Here is a 24,781-nt window from a genome sequence, read left to right as displayed (position 1 = left end):
GAGAAGGACCTGGGGGTGCTGGTTGATGAGAAGCTCGACATGAGCCGGCAATGTGTGCTCGCAGCCCAGAAGGCCAATGGTATCCTGGGCTGCATCAAAAGAATCGTGGCCAGCAGGTCGAGGAGGGAATTCTGCCCCTCTGTTCCTCTCTTGTGAGACCTCACCTGGAATACTGTATCCAGTTCTGGATTCCTTAACATAAGAAGGATATGGAGCTGTTGGAACGGGTCCAGAGGAGGGCTACAAAGATGATCAGGGGGCTGGAGCACCTGCCACACCAGGACAGGCTGAGAGAGTTGGGGTTGTTCAGCCTGGAGAAGAGAAGGCTCCGAGGAAATCTTACAGCGACCTTCCAGTACTTGAGAGCGCTACAAGAAAGCTGGAGAGGGACTCTTTACAAGGGTGGAGTGACCGGACGGCAGGGGTTGGTTTTACATTGGAGAGGGGAAGATTTAGATTAGACATTAGGAAGAAACTCTTCACGATGAGGGTGGTGAAGCAGTGGAACAGGTTGCTCAGGGAAGTTGTGGCTGCCCCATCCCTGGAGGTGTTCAAGGCCAAGTTGGATGGGGCCTTGAGCAGCCTGGTCTGGTGGGAGGTGTCCCTTGCCATGGCAGGTGGGGTTGGAATTAGATGATCTTTAAGGTCCCATCCAACCCAAACCATCCTAAGATTTTGTGGAGGAAACAAAAATACCTGTGTTTATTGATTTTACGTGTCTATTCAGATGGTTTTCATTATTTACCACTAAATCGGCTCTGTATTAGAGACACCTGTCTTGTTCCAGTGGGAGAACAGGTCATCCATGCCAGCCTCCTAAGCCTTAAAGTTGATATTTAAGATATTTAAGAAACAGATGTAATAGATTGCATAGGTTTAACTTCCAAAACTAGCCTCTTTCTTTATAACTTGTCAGCAGTAAAGATGAGGACAAACAAAACAGGTAGCAGCATCCAGAACTCTGGTGCCATGGCATCTGAAGAATTAGGAAAGGCAAAATAGCTTTCAGGGAGCAAATGGTTTGTCTGTGGTTGGCTGAAGATGGTGGGCCCAGGGCACAGGTTTGAACTGCTGGGATCCTGAAAAATGGAAAGGAATGCACACTGCAAGGAAACCCTTTTCTCCTCTGCTTCAGACAAGTTTCTATGGCACCCCCCTCCCAGCTTTGCAGCTGGCAGAAGTTACCCATCCCACCAGAGCCAAAATACTCTGCTGAAGAAGGGTTGTGCCCCTCCCAGGACACAGGGGGCTATCATGTCCCAAAGCCAATTACCCCAAGCCTTCAGCCCCAGAAAGCACTTCCATGTTTCTGCAAGGCACTCGCAAGCCAAGCTCTCAACATGTGTCCCCTTTCTGTCCTGCCTAAATCCGTTTAGGGGAAGCCTGAAATTAAGTCCCAAACATTGTTCACTAGCACCTCCACGCCACCATGGCGCAGGGACAAAAAAGTACAGCTTGGCTTAGCAGACATGGGTGCAGGAAGCAGAAATAGCCATGTGGTGGCAATATGCTCATTGTAGTGCTACATTTTGTGCCTATAAAACCTCCCTGCAAATATTTCAAGTACTTCTGCCATCTGCAAGTTTTCTACAGGGTCCAAGCAAGAGCAGGCCAGGCCTTGTGATCTTGCCTGAGAAACGTGGCTGTCAAGAAGCATCCTGAAACACTCCAGGCTTAGGGTTTCAGCCAGCAAGTGGCAACAGCAGGCAGCATGTGGTTTAATGACACAGTAGTCGCAAGGTTCATTGCTTTAGGGATTAGATGTTTTTCACCAATGGGATTTTTCAACAGTGCTGCAGTCCTGCTGAAAAAAAACCGAAAAAAAAGAAAAAGAAAAAAAAGTCAGCACACAGGTCAAAATGGACTAAACTAATGTCTAAGTAGTTCAGATTATCTGAAATGCCCAACTAACTTGCCATCACCAAATGGTTACCATAGAGTCAGCAATTATTTCTACATTAAAGCAACTGAGTTATTTACAATTTGATGCATTGTTTCTAAAAGCATTTTTAACCTAGCCTGCTCTTCCTTAACAATTGCCATATTTTGAAGAATATAGCCCCAAACCATTTTAAATGAATGTTTCAACAACTTATATCAGCCATATCTGAAGCCTACAATTGACTAAAAGTGACAGAAAAAAAGAGTGCATTTAACTTTCTGGTATTTATAATGCATTTTCCTTGGTCTGGGCTTTTTATTTTGGGGGAAAGACTATGGTTCTAAGCTCAGATATGTAGGTTTGCATGTCTCAATGCTCACAAACACCTGTGCAGCTCAGCAGGGGTTGCAGGTGTACTGCACTTCCCAGAAACACTGCTTGGTCTAGCAGAATATCTTGAGTATTCCTGATCAGTGATATACGTTCTAGATAATACTCATTTACCTTTCCACAGGCTGTACAGTGACCTATCGCTCTCAACCGGGAATTGCTTCTGAAAAGCCTTTGCAAGCACTTCTGTAATTTGTCATCCAAAGAAGAAATGGGGGAGAGGGGGAGGAGTATTGCATGGTTTCAGCTGAGTAAAATGATATTAACCCTCAGCACGGTGGTTTAAGCCACCGTGTTGCACTTCATAATTCTGAAAAGTTAGGACCACATAAGTGGCATCTCAACAGAAATCACTTGTTGATCTGCAGCAATTTCTTACGAAAGCCTGTCCAGGTCCAATTTGTAGTATATTCATGTGCAGGAGGTCTTCTGAGGGGAGACCTCATTGCTCTCTACAACTACCTAAAAGGAGGTTGTGGAGAGGAGGGTGCTGGCCTCTTCTCCCAAGTGACAGGGGACAGGACAAGAGGGAATGGCCTCAAGCTCCACCAGGGGAGGTTCAGGCTGAACATTAGGAAAAAAAATTCATGCAAAGGGTCGTTGGGCACTGGAACAGGCTGCCCAGGGAGGTGGTTGAGTCACCTTCCCTGGAGGTGTTTAAGGCACGGGTGGATGAGGTGCTGAGGGATATGGTTTAGTGTTTGATAGGAATGGTTGGACTCGATGATCCGGTGGGTCTTTTCCAACCTGGTGATTCTGTGAAATGCCGCAAACTTAACAGGAGCCCGGGAAAAAAACGGATCAATATCCATGTGAGGAGTCAGGGCAGCTCTCCTGCCTTAGGCACACGCTGCTGTTATTTCAGGGTGCTTCATTCCCACACAAATCCTTCTTTTAAAACAAAACAAAAAAATCCGTTAAATCCTCCTCGGCACGGCTAAGCACAGCGCCCCAACCCCAGCAATGGGGCGGGGGAAGCCGCCGATGACGCTTTTCGCCTCAGCAGCAGCCGCCCCGCCCCCAGCGCTTCCCGGGCCGCGAACCGCGTGTGGCCGGGCCCGCGGCCGCTGGGAGACCGGGGGGCGGCGGGACCGCCCGGGGGGCGGCGCGGAGGTGGGAAACCGGCTCTGGGGCCTCGGCGGGCGGGGAGGAGGGCGGCGCGGGGCTCGGCGGGGTGCGGCGACGCGGGGTTTGGGGTTCGGGGTTCCTGGGCGACACGGGATGCGCGGGGCTCGCTGCCCCCCCCGGCCCCGCGGGCGCATCCTGGGCCTTTCCCCCCGCAGGGCCGAGCGCACCGGGCGGGCTCCGCTCCTGCTCAGGGGCTGTTGCTCCACGATTTCTTGACTATTCGGAGGTAGAAGGCGCTCCTTTCCCTTTTAGCCGCTAAGGTGTCGTGTATGACTTTATAGCTTTAGATGTAAGGGCTTAGACTGCCGTATCTTTAGTTTTTAAGTATAAAACGGCGCCAAATGTGTATGGCTCAGTCCTCTAACGCACGTGTGAAACTCAGTGGGAAATTTTGTATTTGAGGGAAGGGGGTATAGTCATTTTTGCTTGACATTAACTGTTAATTCAGGTGTACGGTGCAAAAAAAAGAGGTTAATTTGCCTTCTCCTACAATGTTCAAGTGACATTGAAAAAAATGTGGCAAATACCACCTGTACACGAAGCACCAGCTCCTGAGCATGAGGAGTGCCAAATACCACCTGGGCATGAAGCACCAGCCCCTGAGCATGAGAAGTGCCAAATACCACCTGGGCATGAAGCACCAGCCCCTGAGCATGAGAAGTGCCAAATACCACCTGGGCATGAAGCACCAGCCCCTGAGCATGAGTGCCAAATACCACCTGGGCATGAAGCACCAGCCCCTGAGCATGAGAAGTGCCAAATACCACCTGGGCATGAAGCACCAGCCCCTGAGCATGAGAAGTGCCAAATACCACCTGGGCATGAAGCACCAGCCCCTGAGCATGAGGAGTGCCAAATACCACCTGGGCATGAAGCACCAGCCCCTGAGCATGAGAAGTGCCAAATACCACCTGGGCATGGAGCACCAGCTCCTGACCATGAGGAGTGCCAAATACCACCTGGGCATGAAGCACCAGCTCCTGACCATGAGGAGTGCCAAATACCACCTGGGCATGAAGCACCAGCCCCTGAGCATGAGAAGTGCCAAATACCACCTGGGCATGAAGCACCAGCCCCTGGGCATGAGTGCCAAATACCACTTGGGCATGAAGCGCCAGCCCCTGAGCACGAGTGGAAAAATGTGCCAAAAGCCGCCCAGGCTTGAAGCACCAATCCCTGAGCATGAGTCGAGCTCGGCTGGGGGAACTGGGTGAAGGACTCTCCTGGTGGGCTCCTGCAAGGAGCAGGGCTGCCTTTGGATGCTAAATATTTACTCAACGTTTGTTCTTTGTTTCCTCTGTTGGCAGGGAGTAACGTCTGGGACGGCGTGGGACTTTTTCCACTAACCTGCGCTTCTCTGTTCACAGGTTTGGGGCTTGGATTCGCTTTGGAAGTAACAGAGCCGTTGCATTGCTGTATCTACAAGCAGCTTTTAAACTGCTAGTGTTACAGATAGGAAAAAATAGGAGGGAAGGTATGTACATGTGTAATACCACCATAGTTTTGACCAAGTCTTTAATCTTCTGAAAGTACTGATCAGGAAACTAAACTTCCTTGGCTTTTAAAACTTTCATATTTTTATAGTTATCTCTATTTTTGCTTCTGTGGCCAAGCTCTTGATGGGTATCTGTGGGTGCTTTGGCATGAGCCCCCTTTGGGGACTGGCATGAGAGATTAAGCACTGAGCATGGCGCAAGCCTTGTACATTTTACTGAAGGCGAGCAAGTGTCACTCTGTAGTAATTCCCTTAATTCAGAGGCTGTCTTGCTGACCTGTTGTTCTTTCCTTTCCCTAAATGAGAAGGAAAACTACAGAGTGCTATGTGAACGCTAATGAGGTATAGAGGATAATGAAGTGTAACTTGGTCTTCGAGCCTCTGGTTTGAAGTAATACTTAGCTTACTGTGCTGTCGGTAGCGAAATGATTCAAATCTGTAACCAAAATTCAGAAATAGCAATGTATTTGTGTAATTTATTATGAGAGTAGTGACCTTTTTTTTTTTTAAACCCATTACATCAGATTCCTGCAACACATCTTGAAGAAACTGGACATGTGAACTTACTGAGCGACAGTATTTGGCCTACTGGCTTTTTTATAAACTTCAGGAATGATGAATCTGTTGAGACAGGCTTTCTTGAAGCCTTTCTTACATGCAAGTGTCCATGCTTATAAAAAGCTGTAAAAATGGTGTGTTCATACAGTGTGGGTTTTTTTAATTATTTTTAAATGCAGCCTACTGCAAGTTGTTTCCCATTCGTATTGCTCCAAAATATCTTCTGGGAGACAACAGGCCTCAAAAGAAGGACTACAGTAGGTAGAATAGTGAAAAACATTGTTTACTGATGTACTGTGTTTGAAGACAGGCTTAGAAATCAGTGAGGGGCTGATTCATATGTGTATTTGTGTGATTCTAAGATTCTATTCTAATGCAATTTTTTTGACAGCACTGCCAGCCAAATGTCTAGATCAACGACACATTTCTGAAACAGCGGGAGCGCTTTGGCTCAGTGATTTTACTCTTAATAAGCAAACTTGTTTTAACTGCTTGCCCTGTGAATGTACCTTGCTGCAAACTTGAGAACTGAATTAATGTTTTATTTGAAAGTGTCACCTTTATATTTCTGCTTTCCAGCTGCCTTCCTGAGAGATGAGGTGTAATTTTTATTTATAATGTGCTGGTATGTGTTGGGGACTTGCACTGGGAACTTGACAGCCAAACACAGTTCTAGATGTTCATATTCATTCCTTTTCTGCTCATATCTTCAGACAGCCACATAGAAATACCTAATGTGCCTCTATCATTATGAACACTCGTGAACTTTAGCTGCTGCTCACCATGAGAAGCGTGATTCTCTGGTTTGCTTTGTAGTTGGGGAGCTGGGATGGGGGTTGGGGGTAGTGGTGGTGAGAGAGTATTCCTGCCATCTGGCCTTAGGCACCTGGTGGAGACTGTGCTTCTATAATCAATAGAAAGGTAATGCTCAACATTGTTCCCTGGAGGTACCCTTTGCCTTCATTTGAGAGATCCAGGGAGACTTAGAAGCTGGAAAACCCAAGTAATCTGAAGCTAGGCAGTGATACTCCAGAGAACTTGTCTAATGCAGCAGAACAAGTCAGTCAAAATATAAATGTGCTTTGTCTCAGTCCTGGGGACAAGCATTTTCTGTCTCAACTATTTAGAACAAGCTAAATGGGAGAGTGGAAGTGAAAGCACTCATACGATGCTTTTAACTGTCAAGAGTTGCTGTTGTAAATCCTATATGCTTCATCTTTCTCTTCCCTCAGGAGGCAAGTATCTGGACACCTGCAAGGAAACAGGATACGTGTTTTGAAGTAACTGATAAACAAGTGTGAAGCATGAGGATCAACTCTGCAATTCAGGCGGCTATTGACCTCACAGCAGGAGCTGCAGGTAATGCCTAGAGAACTAATGAGGGACAGTTTCAAGCTTTGACAAATGATAAAAAGCCTGGCCACAAGTATTTTAAGGATATGGAGGTGAAGCAGCTGACTGTAGCCAGTGTTGCAACTGCCTCACTGTTGCTCTTTTCTGGTGAAACCCTTGCCAAACAGTGAGCATGTAACCCTTATTTGAGCCTTTTTCCAAAAGGAGGTTTACATTTCAGTGTTAGTTCTCATGCTTATGTGAGTTTAAGAATCAGTCACAAGCAGAGTTTTAGAATAAACTTGAACAGTGTGTGAGTGACTCAACTGCTGCTTTTGTCACAGGAACCCTGTCTAATTGAAAAGGGCCAGAGGCTGTCTGAAGGGTTATTTGCTCAGATGACATCCCAGTGTGAATCTTTAAAAGCTGAGAAGCTCAGTAGCAGGACTGATGTTGGGGCACAACAGCCCTATGCAGTGCTACAGACTAGGAGAAATCTGTCTAGAAAGCTGCCTGGAGGAGAGGGACCTGGGGGTGTTGTTTGACAGCCAACTGAACATGAGCCAGCAGTGTGCCCAGGTGGCCAAGAAGGCCAGTGTCATCTTGGCTTGTATCAGAAATGGTGTGACGAGCAGGTCCAGGGAGATTATTCTCCCTCTGTACTCGGCACTGGTGAGACCGCTCCTCGAATACTGTGTTCAGTTCTGGGCCTCTCACCACAAGAAGGATGTTGAGGCTCTGGAGCGAGTCCAGAGAAGAGCAACAAAGCTGGTGAAGGGGCTGGAGAACAGGCCTTATGAGGAACGGCTGAGAGAGCTGGGGTTGTTTAGCCTGGAGAAGAGGAGGCTGAGGGGAGACCTCATTGCTCTCTGTAAAACTACCTGAAAGGAGGTTGTAGAGAGGAGGGTGCTGGCCTCTTCTCCCAAGTGGCAGGGGACAGGACAAAGGGGAATGGCCTCAAGCTCCACCAGGGGAGATTTAGGCTGGACATTAGGAAAAAATTTTTCATGGAAAGGGTCATTGGGCACTGGAACAGGCTACCCAGGGAGGTGGTTGATTCACCTTCCCTGGAGGTGTTTAAGGCACGGGTGGACGAGGCGCTCAGGGGCATGGTTTAGCGTTTGATAGGAATGGTTGGACTCGATGATGCAGTGGTTCTCTTCCAACCTGGTTATTCTATGATTCTATGAATTTGGTTAACTAACTTCCACTTTTGTCTAGTCTGTGCTATGAAGTTTTGCTGGACTGGTTGTGACTGTTGCAAATGTTGAAACAGTTCCGTTGTCTCACCTAAATTACCATTTTGGTAATGTCTGTGGCTGAAGGATGAATTGGTTTTTAATTCTGCCAGGGAAAAGGAGTCTTTCTGACATTTCTAAGCTGACAATGTTTATACAGAAAAGGTGGAAGGAAAGATTTGTCTAATATACTGTTGTAACCAGTTTAAACCATTCCATGTTTTTTTCCCCATACAGTAGTTAGAATCATAGAATCACCAGGTTGGAAAAGACCCACCGGATCACCGAGTCCAACCATTCCTGTCAAACACTAAACCATGTCCCTCAGCGCCTCATCCACCCGTCCCCTAAACACCTCCAGGGAAGGTGAATCAACGCCCTCCCTGGGCAGCCTGTTCCAGTGCCCAGTGACCCTCTCCATGAAAAACTTCCATCCTTTTATGATGGTGCTACTGCTGTGAATGTGACAGTATGAATGGCGCTAAGTGCGTTCAAGGGTAGTTACTTGAGCTCGTTTGTCAGAGTGGAGTTAACCTTAGTGCAGTGAGAAAGCAAGGGATGACAGATAACATGAGACTAAAGTGGCACCTTGTAAAGCATTTTGTCTGCCTCTACGTTTTTCCCACTGAATACCTGCTTTGTTAGCCTTTGCAAAATAGGTTGTTGACTAGACAACATCCTCTTTCCCTGCAAGAGAAGAGAAGTGTTTCTGCTATTATTCCTTAATTACCTTAGAAAAAATAGGTTTCTGTTAGTCTGTTCATCCTCCTCGGTTTTGGATCCTCTATAAAGAGTAACTATCAAATCTAATCTGTTTCCTGAAGTATCAACTTAATATCTGTGCAGTTCTTGAGGATTTTGGGGGCCTTCCCAGGTGCTTAATTGAAAGGTGTGGTTGCTTTCCTTCCTGGTACTTCAGCTCAGGAATGCTGCTGTTAGCAACTGAGGCAGTGGAACGCTGGTTTAGGAAGTTGTCTTTTGAGTTGAAGCCTGGTTTGTCTCATCTTGATTACTACAAGAGGTGGAAACTAGCATTAGCTTAGAAATACTTTGCTTGGTGATACTATTCCATGCCCACATTTAGGCCAAAAGGGTTTGCATTTCAGGTTTGCCTGGGTTTTTTTGCAGTAAAGCTTAGAGGATCTTACAAGTAATTATGCTCTTTTGTTCTCTGGTATAGTTTTTCTTCCTTCAGATACGATGAAGGCATTCGGACATTCTTTAACACGACTTAAGTAACCTTAAGTCATTACTCTTTTTCTTGGCTACTTCTGTTGTAATAAGTACTTTTACAGTTCCTCTACTACATGCGTTCCATATGCTTTCCTCATATTTGCTTTGTATTGCCTGTGTTCATTGGTAGTGCTTGTTTCTGTGATACGTCTCTGCACCCTTTAGAAGAGGTATTTAGCTAGGCAGACAGCTAGTTCCTCCAGCAAATGTGTAACCTGGCTTTACCTTCCTCTCCAGATAGTCCTGACTAGCTGATAAGTAATGCCATATCAGGGCAACTAAAATTTGAACAAGAATAAGTCAATTAGCTGTCTGTGGGTCATAGTCCTTTGCCTAGGATCTGAGCAACCTCTAATCACTTCTTTGATTAAGCAGGACTCTTTTCCATGCTGTTGCCATGTTGTTATTGAGACCACGTTTGTCTAAGTGTTCAAGCAGGTTGACTTTTTTGTTTCTCTGGGTTTCATTTTGTTATTGTTAATTTAGACTCCTTACTGCTAGCTGGAATAATTAGTTTTTTCATTAATAGTCTAGATACTGACTGGGACTCTATCTTTACCTTGAGGCTTAGAGATTTCATGGCTGTAGTTTACTGAGCTTGTTGCACCACCTCCAGTGCCAGTATAAGGAGAGCCCTTTCTCTTTTTGGATGGTTCCTGGTTTTCTTGGGCTTCTTCCAACAGACATTATTTTACTACATTTGGATGTTTTAGCTCTACCTTTATGCAGGGACCTAGCATTTGTCCTGTAGATTAATATCTGCCTGACTTGGGTCTAAGTAGCATTGGCTGAGCCTTTTCAGCTCTGCTTTTCATCTGAGGCTTACATGGATGTTATTGGTGTAAGTGAGCTGCTTCTCTCCTTGGTTATCTCTCTCAGAGCAAGAAACTCTTCACACTTCCTTGCATGATTTGCTCTGAAACTTTTAATGGTCCATCTAGTTGAGAAATGGGGGCTAGGATCTTTAGTTCCTCTTGAAGACTGAAGTACTTCTTTGTAGAGGAGCAACAACATGTAACTAACGTGTTTGCAAAGAGTAAGATCACTTGAAAATTATCCTGGTTAGACGAACACTTGCTTTACTTTCTACTCCCCACTTAGAAGAAAAATAACTAATCTTAATTGGATTCCACATTTGTTTCTATTTCAGTTTCTCTACATTATCTGCATTTACAGATAATTATTTCGGTTTTATTCCTGACAATGCATCTAGTGAACTTGCCCTCTTTAAGGTACATATCCATCAACTGTGCTTTGGTTAAAGAACAGCTTCTGGTTTAGGATTGCTGTTCTCTCTCGCTGAAAAACCAAAACCATAAGGTTTATATAAGGTACACCTATCATATGCTTCCTGTTAGGTATTGGCTCCTAATAGATTGCTGTCAGTGTACACTGGTATTTCTTGCTGAAAAAGTGTGACATTAGCTCTTTCTGCAAGCTACTGAATTGAGTTAGATCTGGTGGAAGAACACTGCACTGTGGACAAAGTGGTTTATTGAGGACATCGATGGAAATATCTCACAAGTTTCCAGGGTATTGACCTTGCAGTTCAGTTGGGAAAAGATAACACATTGAGAAACTTTGCCCTTTTGCCCTTTTTGAGCTTATCCTGGACACTTTCTTCCAATGTGTGGGAATAAATGTAAATAAGAATCATCTCGATTTTCAAAATAGAGAGCTGGAGTCTTTAGTTACCAATTTATAGTGCATCATCAGTTTTAGCACTCTCAGCAGTGTTCCTTTTGTCCTGGGGAGATCCTTGTCTTGCTTGATTACAATTCTTTGGGGTTTTGTTATTATTCAAATGTAAAATCAGATGGCTTCTGATTAATAAGCAAGGGAAAATGTTGCTTAACTTATTAACACAAGGGACTTGATTGCAGAACAATACTTCTAATTTGGTACCTGTTTATGTAAGTGAACTGATTCGTTTAGGTGCTTGCTTTTAGTAAGGTAAAGAAACGTTTAATGAGAATTAAGCTCTTACTGCTCTTATGCGTTTGGGGTTTTTTTTACAGGCAACTAAAATCACCACTGATAATTGGTGCTATTGTACTAGAATCAGTGCGGTTGTCCTTTCCTGTGGAGAATTCTTTAATCTTTGCTTTCTATGTGATTTTCCTAGTAATGCTATTTGTGTATAGGCATTTCAGTTGTGATGATCTTCAGCCATCTTCTTAATTTCCCCTGCTTGCTTAGGTGGGACAGCATGCGTGGTGACTGGTCAGCCCTTTGACACTGCAAAGGTGAAGATGCAGACGTTCCCTGACCTGTACAAAGGAATTGTTGACTGTTTTGTGAAAACCTACAAGCAAGTGGGATTTCGAGGCTTCTACAAGGGAACCACACCAGCGCTTGTAGCTAACATCGCAGAGAACTCCGTCCTGTTCATGTGCTATGGATTTTGCCAACAAATTGTGAGAAAAATTGTTGGAGTAGACAGGAAAACAAAGCTCAGGTAAGCATTATAACTTTTTCATGTTTTAAAACAAATAAATAAAATTTCTTGCAACTGCTACTTGAAAAGACTGTATTGTTGGGATGCAAACAGTGTCCCAGGCCCCCGTCTGCCAGTATGAATTGTAGTAAGTTTTGGAATACAGACCTTTGTGCTAGGATAGGGTGTCTAACTACAACAGAGCCATCTCCTTGTCACTGAGCTGGCTTGTTTAGATAATTACAACTTAACCGGAATATTCGCGACCTGGAACATCTTACCAAAGGCAGTGAGCACTGCAACACTTGAAAGCTGGAATTGCCTTGATCTCTACGTTGTTCTGATTTTGCAGGGGAGGCAATGATTGCCCTTACAGGAAGGCATCCTAAGGGGAAAGGACACTTTTCTGATATTGCCTTGGTTTTTAAATTTATTTAAGCTTCAAAAGCTTGAATGTAACAGTGGTTAGACTGAGGGTCTAATTTTATGCTGTGTATTTTTATACTAGCAATAAGTTGTTGCCTAAGGAATGAGAAAGAAGAGTGTCTAATGTTTACTCTGAGTCCTCTGCCAGGCTGCGTTCTTAGTTCAGAGAATTTCTTGAACCTAATGTGATCCAGTCACTAACTTTGGATCTCTTTTGAAGCGCTTATCCAGCTTCCCCTCAAATTCTTCTAAGTTCCTTGCATCTGCAGTACACTTTGGCAGGGAGTTCTGCAGGTGATTATGATTAATTCTATAATTGGAAGACGCAGTTGGTCCTTAGCTGCTGTCTCTATGCCACTTGGGATTTTGTGGACTTGTATCCATTGCTCCATACCCCTTTTCCACACCTGAGACTTTTTGTAGGTGGAGGGATCCCAGCTCTGCTACTCAGTGAGCACTCAGGAGCTGTTCCTTTTAACTGTCCTTTTGGCCTTTCTCCAAGACTCCTGTAGTTCTAATGCATCTGGGTTTGAGCTTATGAGACCAGAGCAGTGCAGAGTACTCAGGGTGTGAACAACTCATGGATTTATGCTCTGGCATAATGAACATAATCTCTTTCTAGCTAAGATGGCTTTTCTTCAGGTACATCACTTCAGAGCTGTCAGTGGTCCAGCAGTCACAGCGTGCCTTACTGTTACGCATTTCTCAAGGTATGGCTTCTGTGCAGCGCTGAGAGTAGCTGCACCTTCTCCCCCCATTATACTGCCCCACCGTGTGCAAAAGACTTCTACTGTCCTAACTTCATTCATTCAAAGAGTAACACAAGGATAACCACATCCAGCTTTTATTAATAACTTTGTTCTGCCTCTGTCGTGTCTGTCTCCAAATGGAAGTAGCTGGGGAGACCATGATTCTACATTTGAGATCTCTGACATGACGTGGGTAGCCACCTAATTGCAAGACAAGTATCTGAAAGTGGCATTACCTGAGACGTTCCCTTGTCACATGTCAAGATGAGCTGATCTTAAGACTGAGGCCTACTATGAAGAATATGAAAGTGACAAAGAAACATATTGTTTCCTCTCTACTTGCATGGTCTTTTACTGTTTTCTGGTAGTTGCAATCTCTCAGCTGAGACAGGATTGTTACCACTGTTTTGATTTCTTTCTTAGATCAGGGATTTTTCTGCATGCTCACCTTGCAGGCCCATTATCTCTACCTGCTAAAACATAGACCTACCAACAGCGTGCTTCACTTCTTAACCACCTTTTGTGATCCTCCTGGAAGGCAAGCCAAGGACTTGTGGAGGTCCTAGCATCACCTCTTCAGTGACTGACACAGCACGTTTAGGGTGTGTGCAGGGTAGGTAGCACAGGAAACTTTCAAACAGTATACGCAGGTGTACTACTCCACATCTTCGGAGTAGGATACAGAATGGGAATGTTATTTGAATATATAGCAGTGACAAATGCCTCTAGCATCTGACCCTTCTTTCCTTGGTCAGTTACTGGTGTTTTTCAGATCCAGGATGGCTATTTATTTCATTATTGATTGAAGAGCAAATAGTGTGACTGCATGGCTGTACTAGGACAGAATAATAAAGGATTTAAGTTCACTTGAAAGATTTCTCCCTTGGCGCTACTCCCGTGTTCTTCTCATTTTGATCATGGTGAGGGCATCTTATGAGATGTTCCTGTGAGAGAATTGTACTGGCACTGTCTGCAGTGGTGCCTTGAGTGGTCTGTCCAGGATATATCTACCCGTTTTCGAGTCCATGGTTGGACTCGACGATCCAGTGGGTCCTTTCCAACCTAGTGATTCTATGATTCTCCTTGTGGAAGAGTCGAGAAGCCTTTGTAGTGTGCTGTAGGGGAGGGAAGAAACCCTGATGAGGCATCTGTCCTTCAGGCATGACAAATAAAGAACTATAATGGCCTTATTGCTTCTGCTGTTTAAAACCTGTCATACCGTATTAGCCTAAAGAAAGCAAACGTATGAAGTGGCAAACTGAGGCGAACCTGACAATTTTCCTTACCTAAGCAATTGCTTGTTACTCTGGTTTCTCAGAACCAGCTTAAGTTACCTTTTCAGTAATACCTTTAAACGGCTTGGAAATAAAATTGCCTACCCTTCTTGGGGTTAGGGGATACCATGGTCAGTGTGTGAAGCCTTGCAAAATAGTTACAAGGGCAGTTTCAAACATACACCGTTTCCAGTTAATGGGATAAATACCAGTGATGCATAAGTCATAAAGAAAACAAATGGAGAGAGAAATGTTAAATTCTGTTTAGCTTTTAACATCCATTAGTCAAACCAAACTGACTTAATTCCATGTTAAAGTCTAAACTGAAAGAGCCAAATGGAAAGAGAAGTGCTAAATTCCATTTCTTTAAGTGCCCATTTAGTCCAATCACACTGATTTCTTTCTGTGCCAAAGTCTAAACTGAGAGAACTATTACTCTTGTTCACCTCAGTTTGACTTTCTCAGTACGTGACTAGTCATCTTTGGCAGGTTATTTTCTTTGAAAAACAAGATAAATGCGTTTTATAGAAGAAGCAACTGTAAGAGTAGAGGGTTCTTGATCAAAACTCTTCTGCCCAGAAAAAATACTGAATTAGGCATTTTGAGTTGAGAGGGAGCTTGAACAGGATTCAAGGCTTATCACTTCTACAATGAGGTTTGCTTTATTAAAGGCCAAAGCCTAAAGAGGCAAAAGTAGGGAAGATCTGAATTATGGCAAAATCTATTCTTTTATATACATGTGTTGGAATTCTTTTCAGGTTTGATAGCACCTGAAGGCAAAGGGATCCTGTACACCCTTCGGTGTATAGTTTTAGGGCACAGCTTCCATGTTTTCTTATCCTTATGTGTAACCTTACTGCCTTGATCTATCAAGCTCATAGACTGCAGGGCTTAGCCACTTTCTGTATTTTTAACTTGGTCTTGCTCTGTCTTGAGCTTTATTGGCTTGCATCTCGGATCTCTGTTAAACCAAGCTTTGTGTGCTGAAAGAGGCTTGTGCAGTCAATGTTGCCATTTATTCATTTATGCATATTATTCAGTTGCTGCTCTGCAGCCAGTTAATTTCTTCCACATTGACAGTTCTTGTTGAGTATTCAGATATGGCAGTGACAAGCATCACTGTCACAACTTTTAGTTCCATAACACTTGTGCAGGGTGAAAAGTTGTGGCTTTAGTCTCTTACGCTATAGGTGGATAAAATTGCTGGTCAGAGGGCAAACATCTCCCTTGTATGGAAAGAATTTCTGTGCATCAGTGAGGTCAGTCTCTGCTGTGCTGACTCCCGAGGCTCTGAAAGAAGATAGCACAGAAGAAGTGGACCTTCTGTGGTGCAGCTCCTGTCCAACACACCAGTGTCTGTAGGAGCCTGTTTAAAGTGTGTCATAAAGCAGTACGATCCTTTTGAGTCGTGGCAGTTTAGCAGCCCCAGCTTTGCAATATGTGTGATATCACAGAAAAGTAAATCCCAGTTCTGGAATACCACTGAGTCAATGCAGGTAACGGTGCTGTCCTCTTCAGTGGTGTGGTTGATGTTTGTGCTGTCTCAGATTCACATGGTTGTGTTCGTGGCAGCACATCCATAGAAAGATTATAGTGGTCCGTTGTGCCTTGGTTTCAGATTTCTAGCATCTTCCACTGAAAACCTGTATTAATACTGGCAAGGTCAGTTTGAGGACACCTTAAAGTCCCTTCCAACCCAAACCATTCTGTAATTTTGACATCTATAGGAGGTGATTATTTTTCCTGTTCTCTTTGAGGAAGTAAGTAGTATTCAAAAGTTGACCAGTAAAACAAGCCTATGAAAATTTTTATAAAAGCCAAGAAAAGGAAGACTTGGTAGCATTTATTCTGCAGCAATCACTAAAGGGTAGCAAGAAGGGTAAAGGCTACGATTTGTCTTCTCAGGTGTCAGAAGGACGTATGAGAGTTGTATATGAAGATGGGATGAGCTAGGTCTTTCATCTCTGTAGTTCAAGTAACTCCCTTTTTCCTTTGAAACTCTTTCCCCAAAGACTTATCTGTCATTTTTTCTTAGAGTACAGTCTCAGGAAGCTGATTGCTGGTGCAGTGGCTCCACTGCACTGAAGGTCAGTGCCCAAATACCTTCTGCAGTTTCTCTCTTGCAGTGACCTGCAGAATGCTGCTGCGGGCTCCTTCGCCTCTGCCTTTGCCACCCTTGTCCTCTGCCCAACAGAGCTGGTGAAGTGCCGGCTGCAGGCCATGCATGAAATGCAGTTATCAGGAAAGATAATCCAGGGACACAAGTAAGTATACACCCTGTCCAATGTCTCTGAAACCCCGCTATGTGTATTTATTCTTTTTAATTCTGTACTGGCTCAGTGTCACATTTGTAGCGTACTCTTAACCAGATAAGAGTTGTGGCTGGGAGGGTCGCAGCCTGGAGATTTTTCAGGCACTGGAATTGAAGCCCTTCCTGTGAAGGGCTCTTGGCAGCATCTTGTTCTAAGTCTTACTTGAGTCCTGTTGTCCACACAACAGATCTAGCCCTTAACTGTAGCTGCAGTTGCTTAATGTTCTGTAACCTTCTTACCTGGCTATTAAGTAGCACTAACTGGATCAACCTCTCTATCAGTACAGTTTGGTCAGTAGTAAAGGGTGTTATTCAAAAGGATGGTCCGCTTGGATTTTACCGTGGTCTGTCAAGCACTTTGCTGCGCGAAGTCCCAGGCTATTTCTTCTTTTTTGGAGGATATGAACTGAGCCGGACCTTCTTTGCCTCTGGGAGATCAAAAGATGAATTAGGTATGTGCCCCTTTTTTCCAGGTGGATCCTAGCATGCTGTCACGGGGGGCACACGGGAGGGAGATACACTAATGATGTACAGCAGTTGTAAAATGCATGTAAAACCAAGGAAGCTGGGAATACAGAATATGGAGGTCTGCATCTTGTATACATATAGTCATGAATTATTGAAATGGCCACTTTCCAGTGGAGCAGGATGGATTGTAGATGGAGAACTAATAGTGAGCTAACCGTAATATTACAAAACTACTTAAATACCTGGCTCTGCAGTGTAACATAACTCTGAACTATTTCATTTCAGCAGCTGTTTAGAGTGATTTTGACATCTTTAGCCGTATTCTCTTGAACAATCTGTTCAAGTATATGCTGTATGCTGCAAGTGGTCATTGCAATGATGGTGAGAGAACACTGACATTGAAAACTAGACATGAAAAAATAAGGAGATCCTAGAATAAAGATTGCTTATCTCCTGTTGAAAGACTGCATAATCATATGTTGTCTTACTGGGAGCCAGGATTTCAGCAGCATGCATTCTGGTCTTTGTTGCTATGACATGTTTATGAACATCTCATCTGAAACACAATGAGGTTGCATAATGAAAAATGACTGATCACAAAGTAACTTATCAGAGAATGGTTTGGATTGGAAGGGACCTTTAAAGGTCATCTAGTGCACCCCCCTGCAATGAGCAGGAGAAGCTTCAATGAGATCATGTTCACTGTACCAAATAACTCTCTAGAGGTGATAAGTGACAAGATGCAATGTTACTCTAAACCATTTCACAATTAGCATTGTAAAGTGATTACAAGTGTGAAAAGAGTGGAGTTAATTTAGTTTAAACAGTCAAAACAGAATTCTGAGTTATGTTTCTTTAGCATGGCCAATAATCTGCAAGGCACTCCTTATAACCTTTGAGCTTCTGGTTAGACTTGCAACTTACCAGTAGCTTAAAATTAACTCAAAGGTTCGTTGGGGAGCAGAAACTGCTCTTTTGTCATAAGCAGGTTCCTCTGTTTTCTCTCTAACTTCTGTAGGTGAAATAATGTGACGCTTACATTGCTGAATATTTTGTGGTGTGTATAAAAGCTTATTTCTTAACTTTAGGTCCCATTCCTTTGCTACTAAGCGGAGGTTTTGGAGGCAGCTGTCTGTGGATTGCTGTGTATCCTGTGGACTGCGTCAAATCTAGAATTCAGGTTCTTTCAATGGCTGGAAAACAGGCAGGCTTTATGGGAACATTTGTAACTGTTGTGAGAACTGAAGGTGAGTATGCAGTAGATCAGCTGAATCTGTAGGGTATAGATTCGAAATCTATACCATCCAGTACCAAAAATTGCTTAAGAAATCTAGTTCACTGATAATGTGTTAGAGACAGACAATAACTGTTTCTAACAAATATTGATGCTTTTTGTAGTCTGGAAAGCTTAGAATCTATTGCACCTGCCATGCCTCTTGGTTCAGGAGAAAACTCACTTAATGCGCACTGAGCTTTTATTAGCTTTAAAAGCAGATAAAGGAATGAGCTCCATTACCCATGACCAAACCTATCCATGAAAATTGAAGGAACTGGTTAAGATCAGCATGGAATTTTTCTTAGCCTCTAGAAGTTAATAAATGGCTGACTGAGGGCCGTTTGGTAAATTGGTCTTATCTACCCAGCCCGCCTGGGGCCTGTCTACCTCAGTGTCTCTTATCTGGAAAAGGCTTGCACCAGGCACTTGAGAAGCTGGAAGAATAATATACATGGCAGCAGATGTGAATCCTGGCGCTCTTACCAGGGAAGTTACCCCTCAGAGCAGGAGTCTCTCATAGGGCACAGCTCCATCCTGCTGTTCTTTCTGCCCCCTTGCCAGCTGTGATGCTGCTGCTGTTAACATATCCTCAGGTGACAAAGGTAGCCTTCTGAAGACTCTGTCATATCTGAGAAAAGCACTTAAATGGTTAAACTCGTGTTACAATTTCATATACTCCATCTCTATCAGTATCTAGCACTGTCCAGTAACACTGCAGTGAGCTCGTACACCAGTGAGTTCAGCTCTGTGTACGTGCCCCCCTAAGCAGAAGTGTTACTTCAGTACCCTTTGAAGGCAAAAGCACAGTGATTGATGCAGGTGGTGGGCATTTTAATAAATTGCTAACTGTATCCTATTTCATTTCCAGGTGTACTTGCCTTGTATTCTGGACTAAAGCCAACTATGATCCGAGCATTCCTGGCCAATGGGGCGCTGTTCCTTGCCTACGAGTACAGCCGGAAACTTATGATGAAACAAATAGATTCTTACTGATGCCCACTAGCAGGTGGAGAACAAAAGGTCATTTAAGGATCGCTCAAATAAATGATCAAAAAACTTTAGATTACATGGCCTGAGCAGTGCCAAATCAGTGACCTAATTTTAGGAACTCAACTCCTTTAGGATTTGTAATTTTTTAAATTCAGGTGATTTTATAGAAATGTGTACATGATGCTTGAACTGGACCAGCAGAACTATTTCCATCTTCCAGATTCTGCACTATGCACACTGCATGTCATAAATGTATTTTCCTGATCTGTAATGGTGCTAATAAGAGTTATGCTGCCTCATTAGAGTTTAATGCAACATGCAGCAGTAGACTTGATTTGTTTGAGACAAAGCACCATTTTAAAACCTGTGCTGTAGTGGTGAACTTTCCCTGTTGCTGGCAAGTGTCTGACTCAAAATAATCAGTTGTGTTTAATCTGAGTTATACATATCCCTCAGCTAGACCCCTGTCCTTCTCCAGCTCCCTTTCCAAGGTCATGGCAATGGGTGTCGGACGTGTATGCTCTGGCTCAGTGAATGGGCCTTATAATATAAGTAGGAAGTACTCACCCCCTACCTTGTATGACTTAGAGCTGAGATAACGCCTGCATTGGAGACAAAATCAGACAGTTACTGGGTTTAAGGAGACCATGCAGTATTTTATCGTTCTCTAAATACATCTGGCAAGTGCTAGAGTGCACTAAGCACCACTGAATTAAACACTTAACGTAAAGGAGGGCGCTCAAAATAGCTGCTGGCTGCAGCGGCTTTGTGCAGGCTCCTGTTTGGGTCACCTTGACATGAATGAGTCCATGTGCTTGAAGGACAGGAAGCTGAAGAGGAGCAGAAAGCCAGAAGAGAGTTCTTAAAGACAACTGACACCGTGCTCCCTGGCGTGTAGTATGCACCTACTGGGGCTGGAGTCCTGCCACTTGCTGTGTCTGTTCAGCTGAGTGGAAAAAGCTCATGTGACTGGATAGTTCACATCACCTTCAGGCCTGGAGGGCATGCCTGCTTGGTCATGTTACTTGATTAAACATGCAGTTAGTCAGTATTATCCAAAATGATACCATAACACCTATTTCTAGATGCCACTTGTACTTTTAAAGTAGGATGTTCTTCATACAAGCACTCTCTGCCTTGTAAGAAGCAGCTACTGCCTATCCTGAGAGAAGGCAAAGCAGGTCTTGGTACAGAGCAACTCATGACTCAGGCCTGGATCCGTACAGAGGAACGTTGTCTACATGCTGTAAGTGACAGCCACTCACCCTTCTCGGGGGCACAGACAGGCTGGCCTCGGCGGTTAGCAGAGCTCTTTTACCCACCATGATCATCAGAGATACATAGCAATTAGCAACTTCTCACAGCAACTACATCTTGTGAGTGACTGACAACAGAGCTGGAACAGCTCAATTTTTCACGTCGCAGCTTCCATTTCAGACCCAGACACAGGAAAATGCTTTAGGCATGGGTGAAAGCATCTCAATACCTGCAGCCTCTTGCAGTGTAGCCAACGTGCACTTAAACTGGCTACTCCACCGCAGTGTTATGGCCACTTTGATGAAAGGTTGTTGCTGCAGTTCCACAAACTCTTCGCATACAGGAAGTGTTCATCTCCCTTTCATACACCACGAGAAAAGACAGTTAAAGCAGGGCATGGTTGAAGAGCCTTCAGCATCTGTTGCATCAGTTTACCTTCACTGACCAGTATGCTAGGGACAGTAATACCATGCCTAGTCAGTACTGTGAAAGAAATTTATGCCAAATGTTTCATTAATTCAGGTACAGGGGTGAGGCTTAAGAGTTGTTAGACTTCCCCTTCTTTTGAGAGTTGTCTACCCAAGAAAAACAGTATATTTTTATTTGTTTGTAATAGTTATGAAAAGGTAAAGACTGACTCCACATCAGGGTAATAATTCAATCTATTTCTTAGATTTGTCTTTGCTTTCATTTTTTAAAGCTGATTGTTGCTGTTTTTAATACAAAAGTTGAAGCTTCAAGAGAAGCAGGATATTTAGAACTGAATCTACAGCAAGAAGCTGGTGGCTGAAACAGACATGCACTTTGACTTTACACCTTCTGAAGCTGATGTAAGCAGTAATTTTTCCATTCACAGCTGCTTAAGCTGTACGCATGTACAAGTTGTTCAGCTCAGAACGTTACATGTTGGTATGAAAATTCATTGGAATAAAGTCCGATTTGATTAATTGAGCACCTGACTGTTGTTTATTCTAGAGCGAGTCCAGAGGAGAGCAAGGAAGCTGGTGAGGGGGCTGGAGAACAGGTCTTATGAGGAGCGGCTGAGAGAGCTGGGGTTGTTTAGCCGGGAGAAGAGGAGGCTGAGGGGAGACCTCATTGCTCTCTACAACTACCTGAAAGGAGGTTGTAGAGAGGAGGGTGCTGGCCTCTTCTCCCAAGTGACAGGGGACAGGACAAAGGGGAATGGCCTCAAGCTCCACCAGGGGAGATTTAGGCTGAACATCAGGAAAAAATGTTTCACGGAAAGGGTCATTGGGAACTGGAACAGGCTGCCCAGGGAGGTGGTTGATTCACCTTCCCTGGAGGCGTTTAAGGAACGGGTGGATGAGGTGCTAAGGGGCATGGTTTAGCGTTTGATAGGAATGATTGGACTCGATGATCCAGTGGGTCTCTTCCAACCTGGTTATTCTATTATTCTATGATTTACCAAGCTTCTCTAATGGAGAAGCAAATAGGTTGAAGTCACCACCCCTCCAGAAATAAAGAAGCTGGCTTTTCACAATCTGTAGATGTATAAAGCCCTCAAAGCAGAAGGGAAGGTGCCAGGTATAAGAAGGTGCTGTGAAACAATGGCAGATTTTACATGATCTACTACTGTAAATAAAGCCCATAGTTTAGTCCTTGGCCTGGTGCTTTCTTAGTACCAAAGTCAGTTCTAATATTTGGACTTGAGTTCCAAATTTCTAGATTGCTGATTACTATGATACACGCTATAAGGGTAAGTTTCCTGCCAGAAAAAGACCATGAGTCCAGTACAGGTCACCTGACTTCCACCTGTGGAGTATCCGCTACCCTGAAGCCAGAGCATGTCACTGCTGCAGAGGGGTTAGGAACTCGTTACCATCTTCTCAGCAGTGGTGCTTGGATCTCTGAAGAGGGATGCAGCATCTCCCTCATACAATTATTTCATTATGCACCTCTGCTTATACAATAGTTTTTACTTAACTGAATGTTTCAACTAGAAAAATCTGACTCTTGCTGTTACAGCCTTCATTGCTGCTGCTACAGGAGGACAGGAGCTTACTCCATAAGCAGGAAGAAGGTTCACCTTCTTTGCCCTGCGAGCGATTAGAAAGGGCATCCTAGGCCAGTGGTATCCAATTGCCAGAGCTAAGCCAAAAGGAACTTAGTCATCAGCCACTTCTAGCTCTGCTGCATCCTACCCCAGCTCCTCTCCGAGTACACCCAGGGCCTTAGCTGCCTGCTTGCTCCATCGCCCTCTAGTGACACAGCTGCGGTCTCACTGGGCCGTAAACGGTACCTCTTCCTTTTCTTAGGCCAGAGATGCAGGGGTTGCATTAACTTCTCCACCACCCCTTAACCTCGAGGGGCAGTTTACTAAGTTTATGTGCAATAACACGTGCAGCCCCTGAAGCAACACTACAACTTGGAGAACACCATTCCAGAAGCTGAGCGGGTGCTGGCAGCAAAGGCTAAGCTGCAAGAGCAGGCTCTGGAGCCTGCAAATCAGACAGCCCCAATACTCCCGCTCCTGCTTCTCACACCAGCCAGAGATCCGGAACACCGCATCCAATTTCATGTTCCCAGTTACAAGCAAGGCAGTGATATACCGGAGCAAGTCAAACAGAGGGCAACGAGGACAGAGGGTGGAGAGAACTGGGGTTGTTCACCAATAACAAAAAGCTGCCTAGAGATCCTACTGGTGTCTTCAGTTACCTCATTCATGGGAGGACACAAGCAATAGATATGCAGGGGCAGAACAACAGGCATAGCCACAGCTTGGAACATGGGAAATTCCAACAAGGAAGGAAAAGTAGTTATAAGATTAAAGCTTGTGTGAAATTCCTGTCCTTGGAGATCTACAGATCTGAACAGGTTGTGCAAGCCTGCTCTAGCTGGGTCTCTTTTGTGCAAGAGCTTGAACTATATGAACTCCAGCTACTTCTGCTCACAATATTTAAGTGACCCAAGCTCCCTCTATCCTGCACCTAGACCTGCAAACCACTGGTAGAACACTGTTCTTTAAGAGTGGCTTTTACCTCCACACTTTAAATACAGTGCTAATAGAAGCAGCTTCCAACTTTGTGGGAGCTTCCAACAGCCCAGCTCCTAAGTAGAATGATAGACTAGTTAGGGTTGGAAGTGACCTCAAAGGTTCCAACCCTCCCTGCCCTGGGCAGGGACATCCCACTGGATTAGGCTGCCCAAGGCCCCATCCAACCTGGCCTTGAACACCTCCGGGGATGGGGCAGCCACAACTTCCCTGGGCAACGTGTTCCAGTGCCTCACCACTCTCACGATGAAGAAATTCTTCCTAATGTCTAGCCTAAATCTGCCCCTCTCCCATTTATACCCATTCCCCCTCATCTTATCACCTCAAGCCTTTATGAATAGTCCCTCTCCAGCTTTCTTGTAGTCCTTTTCAGGTACTGGAAGGTCACTATAAGATCTCCTCAGAGCCTTCTCTTCTCCAGGCTGACGCAGCCTAACTTTCTCAGCTGGTTCTCATACAGAAGGTGCTCCAGCCCCAATACCAAGTAATTATACAGTAAAACATGAGTCTACACATATACTTCACAGTATACTACTGCACTCAACTAAGCACCTGGAAGGTGAGATCTCTCTTGCCTACTCCAGTAGCTGGTTATTAGCTATGGAAAGCCACTCTCCTACTCTTGGTTTCTAACAAAAAGACTAAAAAAGCCACAGAACTAAGAATCCTAACCTCAACATATTTCACATCAGGGAAGGTTTGATGAGTCTCCATGGAAGAGCTGCACTGCTGAGAACAGCTGGAAGCAGAATAAGCATTGTCTGTGCATTAGAGGTCTTAATTTAGCTCGGGGGGGGGTCAGTGAGCATTTGCAGTATTAGCTCGAAGGAGCAAGCACACAGATCAAAGCCATCACACAGAGGTATTAAGGCAAGCCTGGCTGACTGATCCCAGGCAGCCTGCATGCTCATGAGCCGCTGTGCCATCTCAGCCCTCTGTAGGGAGGTACAGTGGCAGAGAAGCATTTGCACAGTCTCCAGCCCCCAAAGTCAGCTCCCAGGCAAGGTGTTGCTCAAGACTCTACATCATGGATTTCCAATGAACAGTCATTCAACACCAAGACTTCTACTCAAGAAGTATTAGTCTGCCTTTGCCAGATTATTATTCCTCCTTCCAAATTCATATACGCTATCGACCTGTAGAAAACCCTGATACCAAGGGAAGACTTATCAGATTTTTCCTGCAGTCTCTCGCACACTGCTGGTCTCCACCCACCATCAGGTTAATGCTTTTGCTTCATGACAGACAATTGTCTTAGATTAATAAAGCAGGGATTACCTGTATGTAGAGACAGCTAAGCGCCAAAGGATCCAACAGCTCATTA

General features: G+C 44.4%; 1 protein-coding gene across 1 annotated transcript; it reads left to right on the top strand.

Moving 5' to 3' along the window:
* Positions 1–4,648: 4,648 nt before the first annotated feature.
* SLC25A15 (solute carrier family 25 member 15) lies at positions 4,649–19,682 on the top strand. Its single transcript, XM_069881627.1, has 7 exons — positions 4,649–4,874; positions 6,686–6,812; positions 11,456–11,714; positions 16,269–16,406; positions 16,736–16,905; positions 18,010–18,168; positions 19,066–19,682. The coding sequence occupies exons 2-7, from the start codon at positions 6,758–6,760 to the stop codon at positions 19,188–19,190; spliced, it is 906 nt and encodes a 301-aa protein (XP_069737728.1). The 5' UTR covers positions 4,649–4,874; positions 6,686–6,757; the 3' UTR covers positions 19,191–19,682.
* Positions 19,683–24,781: the final 5,099 nt, after the last annotated feature.

The sequence above is a fragment of the Phaenicophaeus curvirostris genome, chromosome 1, assembly GCF_032191515.1.
Source record: "Phaenicophaeus curvirostris isolate KB17595 chromosome 1, BPBGC_Pcur_1.0, whole genome shotgun sequence".
Classification (NCBI taxonomy): Eukaryota; Metazoa; Chordata; class Aves; order Cuculiformes; family Cuculidae; genus Phaenicophaeus; species Phaenicophaeus curvirostris.
The sequence above is the reverse complement of the archived record's forward strand: the minus strand, read 5'-3'. Positions and strand labels throughout refer to the sequence as shown.

What these genes read in the sequence shown, in the direction of transcription:
- SLC25A15 (XM_069881627.1), top strand. Translation starts at nt 6,758, where the DNA reads ATGAGGATCAACTCTGCAATTCAGGCGGCTATTGACCTCACAGCAGGA. An exon ending in GACAGGAAAACAAAGCTCAG is followed by an intron (nt 11,715 to 16,268) that starts GTAAGCATTATA and finishes TCTCTCTTGCAG; the next exon opens with TGACCTGCAGAATGCTGCTG. An exon ending in AAGATAATCCAGGGACACAA is followed by an intron (nt 16,407 to 16,735) that starts GTAAGTATACAC and finishes CCTCTCTATCAG; the next exon opens with TACAGTTTGGTCAGTAGTAA.